The sequence below is a fragment of the Osmerus mordax genome, chromosome 13 (assembly GCF_038355195.1).
Source record: "Osmerus mordax isolate fOsmMor3 chromosome 13, fOsmMor3.pri, whole genome shotgun sequence".
Lineage (NCBI taxonomy): Eukaryota > Metazoa > Chordata > Actinopteri > Osmeriformes > Osmeridae > Osmerus > Osmerus mordax.
In genome coordinates, this window is record NC_090062.1 from 5,186,373 (window position 1) to 5,197,883 (window position 11,511).

At 41.2% G+C, this 11,511-nt stretch overlaps 1 protein-coding gene across 2 annotated transcripts; it reads left to right on the forward strand.

The window, feature by feature from the left end:
• The first annotated feature begins 1,280 nt into the window (after positions 1–1,280).
• On the forward strand, positions 1,281–5,968 carry c13h16orf87 (chromosome 13 C16orf87 homolog). Of its 2 annotated transcripts, none has more exons than XM_067249177.1 (4): positions 1,281–1,597; positions 2,497–2,590; positions 3,786–3,965; positions 4,844–5,968. In XM_067249177.1, exons 1-4 carry the CDS (start codon positions 1,418–1,420, stop codon positions 4,960–4,962), a joined length of 573 nt encoding a protein of 190 aa, XP_067105278.1. In that variant the 5' UTR covers positions 1,281–1,417; the 3' UTR covers positions 4,963–5,968. The 2 variants fall into 2 exon arrangements, with proteins under 2 accessions (XP_067105278.1, XP_067105279.1); XM_067249178.1 differs by lacking the exon at positions 4,844–5,968 and adding an exon at positions 4,050–4,120.
• The last annotated feature ends 5,543 nt before the right edge of the window (positions 5,969–11,511 follow it).

Genomic DNA, 11,511 nt, shown 5'->3' on the forward strand with positions numbered 1-11,511 from the left:
TGGTTAACATTGTTCATTAATTTATTCCCCTGTCCGAATTACCTTTTGCCAGTGCTCTTTTCCTCAGAAATGCAAATGTTGACTTCATGTATTTGATTGCATCATATTTTATTCAAGGCCCTTTAAAATGCAAATTAAATTACATTAAATTGAACTATGGGAGTAATTTATTTAAAAAATCATAATATCTGCTTTGTGGATATTTTATAATTTGGGACACGTGTATGCATTTGAAGGTTGCTATATCGATGCTATACAACATGCCCAGGCCAGTAAGCAAAATAAGTGAGTGACGAGATAATGAGTCTGTAATAAATCAGATCATGTAAAAATAACTACTAATTTTGTACTTAACCTCTCAACCTGTATGAACTATATTTAAAAAAAATTGTACCATATACACATTCTGTTTCAGACACACTATTATTACATTATGACTATTTGAAGATAACCATTTTAATAAAAAAATTCAACATTTTTAGTATTTGGAAATAATGGAAAACACACAACTCCAATTGAGTAGGGACACCTTTTTAAAAATACATAATTTGTATTATGATGGTTATCCCGCATCAGTGTTTGGTCGACCACACTGTAGGCAGCTTTAGTCTGTTCACCATACACAGTTTCCAAGTAATGACCCATCTGGGGGGGAAAGGATGCATGGAAACAGGGGACACGGAAAAGAGAGGTACAAGGTGAGGGTTTCAGTTTAAAAACCTTATCTGATATATTCAGTCATACTCCTGAAACAAATAATGTTCTTTATTTGGTGATTTGGTTTATAGACTAACATATTTACATAAGCCCCATGACTGTCAATGGGAGGCAAAGTAGCCTAAGTACTGTGTTCCATGAGGGGTGGGGTGGAAAAAGGGGAGCATATTAGTAGGCTTTTGCCTTCGAAAAGAGCATGTTTCATAAGCTCATCTTTCTGGAATCATAGTCCATAGGCTATGTTTAATGTCGTTCATAGAGTTTTCTTTGTCAGCTATTTTATTAATTAACACCACATTTAACATAATATTACAATTCACACACACGTGTACAGTATATATAGCCTACATATACACACACATACACACCATATACATACATACAGTTGGCTTAGAGAAGCTATATTTGGATTTAGCCTATTGCATTATTTTCAGCAAATGCATTGTGTCCTCTCAGCATAGTTATTCAACCGTGTGATGCCTAGCTACCGAGTTAGCACGCATGCTCAGTAGCCTAATGGACGTAAAAAAATGCAAGCATTACCATGGCTCCAAATTCCATCTACTGTAGACTATTTAGGCTGAGTTGCATGTGGATACAGCGCATGTCATACTAAAGAAAATCAGAATGAGGTCTTTCTCCTTAATGACCCAGTGCGCATGGTCAGTGTTCTGGTGTGATTGCAGTCAGTTTGGTGTGTATGTGTGTGAGGTCGATCAGCTGCCGTTCATGTAGCCTATTGCAGAAAGAAGTTTTACAGCAAGACTTGGTCGAAGTGTATTTCGTAAAGAACCATTGCATCTTAAATCAGAATATGTCGGCAAATAAAGCAAAGAAAGTAAAAATGGCTACTAAATCATGTCCGGAATGTGACCAACAGGTGAGAATACAAATATATTGTTTGTATTATTAATTATTGACTTAGTTGTATATGATGTTTAGCTAATCCTAAACCGAAATCTCTAATATATAACGTCGAATCAAAATCATAAATGATATGATCATTTGAATGATAGCCTATAGCCTACGCTAAACCATACAAATATAGATTCAGCACACAAATTCGTCTATATTGAATAATTTCATTTGGCAACACGGCGACGCTATATCGTTATTAGACGATGGCTGACTAGCAGCCTACTGTTGGCTATTAAAGAGATCGTATTGTTCAGAAAATGTACCACATAATTTTGCAATGTTTTGATACTCTAGCCAGCCTGAAATTGTGGTGGGCTATCGTTCACTTCCTACCTCAAAATGTTACAATAATGCATTAGTGATAGGCTACAATCGTTTGTTCATAATGCGGATATATCGAGAAAGTTGTACAAATCGCAATAAAATTGCCTATTGAAATGGCGACATGTGGTGCTTTCTGCTGATCATTTCCTGATATGTTTTTGCAATATAACAGACTACGTTACCATTTATTTTGATAAAGTAGTCTTTTGGATCAAGCAGCATAGCCAAACTGCTCGAGTGCTTTAAAACGTTTTAATGTCACGGCAGTAGGCACGTGTCCTAAGCCAACTGTATGTGGTGCGAGGACTTTTTCTTGAATCAAAGGACATTCGTTTTGATTGGGAGGTATAGCCTCACATTTGAAAGAGGGTTTCACACTGACTACGCCCTTATTGAAATATTAGCATGGTAAACAAGTTTATGTAGCAACTCTTGCAATATCAGATTTAGATTTGCATGGCAGCCTTCCATTTTAACAGCAGCAATCCATAATGTTAAATAATCTATATAACCTTGTTCCTCCCTGTTTTTGTCTAGATCCCAGTTGCTTGCAAGTCCTGTCCTTGTGGCTATGTATTCATAAGCAGAAAGCTTTTAAATGCCAAATTGAATGAGAGGTCATCACCAATAGGTAAATAATTGGCATTCTGAATATAGTTGAATGTCCTTTTTTAAAATGTATTTGTAATAATGGTATATAAAATATATATTATTAACATTTATGATGATTATTATTATGTATGTATGAGCTAATGTTTTTGAAATTGTAATATGTTGATCTGACTATTATTTTAAAATACCATGGTTGTCATTATTATTGTTTTGTGTTGAGGGTGTTTAAAATCAGAGTTAGCATTTTGAACTACTGTAGGATTCCTTGTTTGATAATAATTCACAAACTGTGTGATGATATGTAAGGTATTTTTGGGGGAAACATTGTGACTTCTAAAGCTTTCAGTGGAGGGCATTATGATGTTAAGTTTCTGGTCAGAGTTGTGAGCAGCATTTGTCAGTGGTGCAGTGGTAGCTGGGTTTAAAAAGCTGTTTGCCTGAATTGGTAGCCTACTGGAGGTGGGGGATGGGAGCTCTCTGGCTGACTGAATAGCTTGTTCCCTTCCTGCACTTCTCGCTAGTAGGCCACTACAGAACATAAAGTAGGCTACTACTAAAGCTTGTTGTTGATAAGAGAGGCCTGCATAGTTTCTGTGTGAATATGAACTTGTGTTTTTAGCTATACGTGTTCTCACAAATCTTTAAAGAAGGTTCCTTTGTGTAAAATATATCAAGTTTCTATTTGAGGTTTTGCTGCCTCTCTTTGAAGCAGGCTTTGGTAAAACATGGGGATGATTTGAAAAGAGAAGTCCTTGTTTCCTCTCACTAGTGATTCATTGGTGAGAGATATTTTCATTGGCATTTAAATTGTTTAGTTTTCAGTGTTGGATATTTTTGGGATTATTTGATTTTGACAATTGGTTTATTTTAAAGTTTTAAGTATATTTGATGATATACTCATCCTACTCATTCTTTTGATATCAAATGAATAAAATTGTGTATTGTTTCAAGTACAAGATAATCTGTTCCCCAGCACAATAGGATGTCACATGCCTAGCGGCTCATTATTTAATTTCAGTTGAACTCTGACACAATAACATGTTTGTAATCTACCTCAGATATCAAACACACTGTAGTATGTTGTGTATACATTAATACAACCACATTAATGGGATGGCTAAACAAATGTATTCAGAACAGAATTTGGTAACATTTAATGTGATCACTGCAATCACTTGACAGATCTGTACGTTATGTTGTTGTGTGTCTATCAGATAAGTTTGATCCAAAGAGGAGGAGAACTGAGAGGATTCGCAGAGATAAGATTGACTCTCCCACGACCAATGACATGGAGAACAGCAGGCAGTCCCGCTCCAACAGCCAATCCGAACAGATCCGACGCGGACGAGGACGACCAAAGACGACAGGGCTGAAGAAGCAGGAGGAGGAGAAAGGTAACATCGCAGACCTGCTTAAATACTCTTCCAATCCATCCTTCCTCCTTACCTTCCCTGAGCTAATCTTCACCCTCATAATAGGATAGGAGAAAGCCTCTACTCCTCGACGGTTAACCGGCTGTTACCTATGATCTCAGAGCAGACGTGTTGCTACAGTGAATCTATAATAAAAAAAACATTAATTATTTGGTGTTAATTGTTGAGCATTTGCCACATTTGGTCATTTAGAGAGCGGATGCTTTCTTCTTTCTGCACATGAAAATGTGTCATCATGTTGCCCAGTCACATGAAGGAGGGTGTTTGATTATGTAGGGGTTGTCAGAGCAGTAAGGATTAATCATTTACAAACAGTCTCTCTCTCTCTCTCTCTCTCTCTCTCTCTCTCTCTCTCTCTCTCTCTCTCTCTCTCTCTCTCTCTCTCTCTCTCTCTCTCTCTCTCTCTCTCTCTCTCTCTCTCTCTCTCTCTCTCTCTCTCTCTCTCTCTCTCTCTCTCTCTCTCTCTCTCTCTCTCTCTCTCTCTCTCTCTCTCTCTCTCTCTCTCTCTCTCTCTCTCTCTCTCTCTCTCTCTCTCAATAAATAAATCATGCCGTCCTTGGTTTCGGAGGGCAGAGCTTCCTCTCTATTCTGTGTCTTTCCTTAAAATCCCCATTTTCACTGACTCTGAAGCACTAGTGTTGAGATCTAAAATGGTGGGATACATTTAGATGACACATGGAAAGGAATAACGTGTGTTAAGCCTGTCTGATCATGTTAAATCTAAAGGAATGCAAAGGCTATAAGGCACAGGGAAATCCAATTTTACAATCCACAATGCCAAGACATACATGCGGGTACAGTTTGTTCATGAATACTATTCTTGTTTTCTTTTGCTGCAGAAAAACAAGAGAAGGAAGTGGACATTTATGCCAATCTCTCAGATGAGAAGGCTTTTGTTTTTTCTGTGGCCCTGGCAGAGATCAACAGGAAGATCTTGGGCCAGAGACTGATCCTGTAGACTCTGTGGATCAAACAGAAGGAACAGCCACCGGAGACTGTCTGTGGTGAGAGAAGGACTCATTAACCACCACAGACATGTGTCTCTGCTCCAATGGGAAAGTTAACTCTGACCTGGAAGGGCTTTGTCTGCAAATAACCTTGGTGTCAGACGATTGGACATGGCCTGGGGTGCTGAGGGAAGCAGCAGAGATGCAAGCAAACAGGAAGCGTTCAGTAGAGTGAAATATTTACTGCAGTACAGACCGATATGTAATGCTTAGATCTGACACATGCTGAGCACTCATACTGGAACTACTCTATAAGATACATTTCTAGCTGATTGTAATGTAGTGTTGAAGCCTGAACAGACTCTAGTGCCACTGAAGGGGAAAACAGGAACCAATTGATTACAATTTTGCTTAGGAATCGGTCTGAATATTTATCTTTTATTTCAATTTTATATAATATGTTGTAGATTATCATGTCAAAGTCCTAATATTGTGAGGCTCAGCTTTGTTGAAACAGCGTTTTAAAACTTACAGGGCATATATGTTTTGCAAGGTAATGTTGCATGGCAACAGCATTGCAACTGACTTCTGTGGTGTTCTTGGCTCATCCTCGATATTTGTTTGTGAGTCTAAAAGCTCTTTTTATACCATGCAAAACACTTTGTGAGTATGTTATCGGCTATACTGTCTATTTATAATGCCTATACTACCTTAAATTAATATCTTATCCTTTGTTTTTATGTAATTGAATTATATATTGTATGAGCTACTGTGACTGTCCCAAAGTTAAAGCTTCAGCATAGGTCCAATATCTAGTTAAGTGGAGAATCACAGCTCATTGATCTCTAATGCTGGAGTCCTTGTCTGGAGATTTAATGTGGATGTCAGCATATGTACAAATGTAAATCAAAACCTTCTAAAGACCAATCAGATCAGCGGCTCCTTTATTTCACAAACACTGACATTGTCAAGGAATACTGTAATCAATAATTTGAATAAAGTTTGTTGGTACAGGTGGATAAAGTGACTTATTTTTTAACCATGTATTTTCTGTGCCACCATGTATAAAACTCCATTACCCAGCTAGCAGTGGGCAAAGGTCCTCTTAAACACCTGTTTGTGACCTGACTGCTTCCCTTGGATACAGCTGGTGCTCTTTCACAACAGGCACATACAAACACAAACGACAGAACCTCCTGTTAGAGGCTCAGACACCTGGAACCCGGCCCAGTTTCCATGGAACCTCTATGCACACCTCACGCTGATGCAAAACAATTGAAATACGAATGTGTCTGCAGCGTAGGGAAAGAATTTGAGGGTGGAGGCAGGCTTGGGACACATTACAAATAAACAGTATTTTTCAGTGTTGTTGTCTGTGTAATATGCTGTAGCTTCTTCATACTGACCTCAGTACTTGTTGTAAAGGACAACACCATGAGTGGCTTGAGGTAGTTTGATTTGCATAATAAGGGCTGATTGGAGGATTCCAGCTGTGATGCAAAAAACAACTTGAACCATTCCAACCCACTGATTCTTGTGAGTTCTTCACAGTTAGACCCTGCCTACCATATCTGTGTACAACCCTTCATGACACATTTTTTAACATTTGAAAAAAAATAATGGCTTAGCGTGTTACCACATTTTCACAAGGCTTCAGTAAGATTGTCGGTGATCTGAAATGTAGAGCATGAGGGAAATGAATGTTGGTTGCCAAGGGAAATCTCCCAGTTCCTCTGTCCTTATTAGGTCTCTGAACAAGTAGGGAGTCAGAGAGAATGGGAAGGAAAATGTGATTGTGTGTGTCTGTGAGGGGGGGAGGGGAGAAGAGCAGGGGGGAGAAATATACCAAATCAGATGGATCTTCTTCATGTGGCTCTGTGGCTGATATTGAGTGATACACTGATACACTAATATTGAATAGACCAGCTTATTAGAGGCATCTACAGGGGAACAAAAAATGTATCTTCTCTTTCTCTCCTCCATCTCTCTATCTCTCTCCATCTTTTTAACACACACTTCACCCTAGCCTTCTTTCCTTTTCAAGTGCAATTGCAGTGTGCTCCAACTGTTTTAAATAGCTAGTTGAACTAGGTCAGGAATATTTTCCAATCCAGTGATGCAGTTCCCTCTCCCAGCCACCAGAGGGCAGTCCAATGACGCGGAGGAGCAGCTGCGGCTTGCAAGCGTATTATTCATCAACGGAGTCACAGGCTTGCAGCCACCAGTGGATTACATTTTGGTGCATCAGGACTCAGTAAAGCACTGGCATTGTCCTTTCTCCTCTTCTTTAGTACGTCGTCATAAGGAAACAACCATACAACCGTGCACCTCCAATAGACAAACCCATTGTCTTAAAAAATGATCTATATCAATCAAATTTAATTAAAAAAGAATAAAGGAAAGGACTGTGGGATTCATATTCTGTTTGTGTTTTTCTCTGACAAAGTGGATTAACACGTGGAATAATCAGTTACCAGTAGAACAACGATACATTTGGAAAAATAGGATAAATGTTCCCATTCTTCTCACACTGTCAGTTCTTCTTTGGACTTGTTTCCAGCTCCTATTGTTCCCACCACATTGAAGAGGATGTGTTTGCAGCTGTGAGGGAGATATGAGGCCTGGGTGAACACGTTTGAAAAAAAGGATGGGTGCAGATGTGTACAGACAGTATACACAAGTGTAGCCCCCCTCTCCCCGACACACACACACACACACACATACACACACACACACACACACACACACACATACCTACACACACAACATGAATGGCAGAGTCTGTCATTCAAACGTGATGACAGTAATGACTAAGCTTTGGGTGATGCTGATGTATAATAGTCCTTTACATTCAATGTCCAGCTGCAAACTGAGTCATGGACCACACAGTGAGGAAGTGAAGGTTTTAAAATGCTCATCAGTTCCTCGTCCTCCTCCTCCTCCTCACCTGAGCCCTGACCCTCATCACCGCCATCCCATCTCAGTGTCTTCTTCTCACCTACATTTAGGTTCCGCAGCACTGCCACCGCATGCAGCAGGTCCGCACACTGTCATTTACATCAGAGAAGCGAACCAATCACCTGTGGACGATCCTGTCTGGTGGCAATCCTCCAGAGGGGGTGTGGAGACCCTGCTGCCCCTCTGCCCTGACAAACAAGGTGATGTGATGAGGGGGAAACTGCAATGGGAAAAACAGTCTGTCTGTGAGGGGGGTTTGGTGAGGTGAGAAGGGGTAGACCTTTCCACTCCATCCATGGATGCACCTCGTCTATCCTTGTGTTTAAGATGTGTGTACGTGTGTGTGTGTGTGTGTGTGTGTGCGTGTCTGTGCTTTTCCTTTGCCGTGTTTGTGTGTGTGCGCAGAGGGCGTTTCTGAGGTTTAGACAAGCAACACGATGCCCCTTCATTTAAGTGTTGGTGACGCACTCTGCAGCCCTGCACTCAGCTCAGCAGAGGCGTGTGGGATCAGTTCCCTGACAAGTTCCTGCACACACACACACACACTGAGGAAGGCACACTCAGGCACACACACACACATAATTTGGGACACATGCACAGATGGACACACACACACACTCACTCAGGCACACACGTGCACACACACACACAGGTACGCACAAATGAGCACACAAAGTGGTGTGACGGGGGGGCTTGGTGAGATAGCTGAGAGGGAGGTTCTCTTCGCCTCAGATCAGGAATCTTCTTGGCCATCATCACGGAGGTGGCACATAGGAGGAGTAGAGATGGAGGACGCTCGCCATCCCAACACACACACAAGCACGCACACACACACACACACACAAACACACAGCGTCCAAAACAAAACAACCAATCTGAACCCCTATTAATAAAACAGGACACTCGCATTTCCTGCATACCCTGTTTAATCTCAGGCAGCTGCTATCTCTCAGCAGGAAGTGGTTTCAGACTCTGGGTCGGCAGTGGTTGAAAGGGTGGACTGGAGGGGGAGCGGGTGGGGGGCAGGCATACAGATAGCAGGATGGGATGGGTTGGGGACTGGGACCCCTGAAAGGACGCCCAGCCCAGGGCTATCTGAGAGAGGTGGGCAGGGAGAGGGGGGTGATGAGATAGAGTTGTCTCTGTCAACAAAAGTGTCTCTTTCTTCTCTCTCAGCATTTCCACCATGTTTCAGCTTCCTGGAGGCCTGTCTCCGCTTGTCTCTCCCTCCTCCAGACACAGAGCCCAGAGTCTGGGGAGCACACGTACAGCTGACTCCTAGCCCTGGATGAATGGACCGTGATGGGGACCTTTGTCCAGAGATCTCTACAGCTCAGGACCAGAGGGTTCAGTGTTTCTGACTACATACGGAAGTTTACGGTAAGAGACACTCCACAGCTCTGCTAATAGGCAGGAGAGAGTAACACTTGATTTGGAGTTTGAGAGTTTAGTTTGGTTATAGGTGCTCATCTGTGGGCATCTGTGAAGTCCTCTGTGACATTGCTTGTGAATAGGGCCATACGAATACAATTTCCCCCAGTAGCAAATTATTCTTCCTCATCAACTTTCTTTAACTGCAATGAACATGCCACAACCTGCTGAAATTCATCTTAGAGTTAATACATGTAAAAATGTGATTAAACATCTGGGAAATCTAATTTCTCGAAAATATTCTTCCAAATCAATTATGCATAAGGACTGAGGCACTGGCAGACACATCATTATATAATAAACTAGAATATTCAATTTAACTAAATTTCAATTTAATTTTTCTTAATTGGCACAGCACAGACATTTCTATTTCTGAAGCATAATTAACTGCACAAGGAATAGGTAACACTTTGTAACAATGTTATTTTATAAGACATTTCTAAACCATTGCTGACAATACATTTGAGAATGTTTAAGTTAACAATTGTTTAAGGTTGCCACATTTATTTATAGAGATGAATATATTTATGTCAATGTATATATGAATATACACAGTATATTGATACAAATTTGTGTTACTTAATGATTTGCAAACATTGACAAATCACTTGGATTTGGTTTGAGTATATTATTTGACTGATTAAATCTCATGTTTAAAATAGTACAATGATAGTGATGACAATTTACGTTTCTTTTTCTTTCATTTACAAATAATTTGCTACTACAGAATCATTGGGCAAAAGACATAGAGAGAGAAAGAGAGAACGAAAGAGAGAGAGAGAGAGACAAAGAGAGAGGTGTTGTTCAGAGAGCAAACCTCTGTCTGGGTATCACATCTCAAGTTCCAGGCCATAGAGCCCTGTGGAGACATCACATTGTTAACACTCCACTCATTTCAGCCACCTCTGTCCACCTCTTCACCCACGGGCCATAACAAAGGCCAGCCATGTGGTGCTGACTTTATAACTCTACGATTTACTAGAAGAAGAGCAACGAGGACTTTTGAGTGAAGAGTTTTCTCACTCTGTCGCACAGCGCTGCATTACCAATAGTGCTGTTGAAAGCCACTCGAAGAACCATCGCACGCTGGGCTGGAGCGTGGTCGTTTTGTAAAAATATCAGGGGTCGGACAGAAAAGGTGGGCTGCTAAGTGTTATAAACACTGTCCAGCTTTAGATCTCCAGAGCCTGCCAGCCCAGAGGTAAACACTTCCTTATGTTTTACACTCTTCATCTGATCATCATCTCCTTCAACTCTCTATCAGCCTGACCAGTATGATCCACTCACGGTGACCTCACTTTCTCTGGGGTAGGTGTTGTCATACTCTACTCGGGGGTTGGAGACCCTGTGAGGAAAACCATGGAGGTGGTTAAGATGGAGAAGTTGGCTATAACGTGATGTCCTTGTCTGAGGCGGAGATATTTCTATGGTATCAGATTACTGAGGAGCACACCTGTCAGGGGCGATGGAATTAGCTTTTAGGGCTACACCGGCAAACCTCTGACCAACCCTCACCCTCAACCTCTTTCAACCTAGCCCTCGTAACTCTGTCACTTAGTCGGGGGACAGTTACCTCAAGCTAGGGTAGCAGGATGGAAACTATGCAGTCATCTTTCAGAAACATTCCACAATGTATTATCTTTCGCCAGGCAAAAGAGTTAACAAGACTTGTGAAAGCCTATCCATGCTGTAGCCTAAATGGTGTCCTTGCACTGACAGGTTTAATGGTGAAAGCTTGGAATAGGCAAGAAGTACACACGTGTTTAATCCCAGCTTGAGTAGTCTACACCAGGGAGATCATTAGTGCCTGGCCATGTTCAAACATTGCATCTTCTGCCTCATGTCTATCTCATTATCTCCCGCAATGTTCTGAAAAGGAATGATATCCCCCCCAGACAACAGCTTTAAGCCAGTTTTATATGATCCCTCTTTCTAATAATTGAGGTTAGGAATTGGAAAGATTTAGCTGGTTGGAGATCTGCGCTTAAGGTTACCTGATCTCAAAGGGGACTGTTATGAGGACGGCACTTCTGCCAAGACTGTTGTCATGCTAGGATTCCAACTAGTCTGGCCCTGGGGTTTATTGGTGGAGACAGTAAATAGAGATGTTTACCTTCATAACATAGCCCCTCCCACCTCTTACTTGGTTAGAGACCCGCCCTTTGGTGGAA

Coding starts and splice junctions, on each gene's coding strand:
- c13h16orf87 (XM_067249177.1), top strand. CDS start 1,418: ATGTGTGTGAGGTCGATCAGCTGCCGTTCATGTAGCCTATTGCAGAAA. Junction 1,598..2,496: donor GTCCGGAATGTGACCAACAG/GTGAGAATACAA, acceptor GTTTTTGTCTAG/ATCCCAGTTGCTTGCAAGTC. Junction 2,591..3,785: donor TGAGAGGTCATCACCAATAG/GTAAATAATTGG, acceptor TGTGTCTATCAG/ATAAGTTTGATCCAAAGAGG.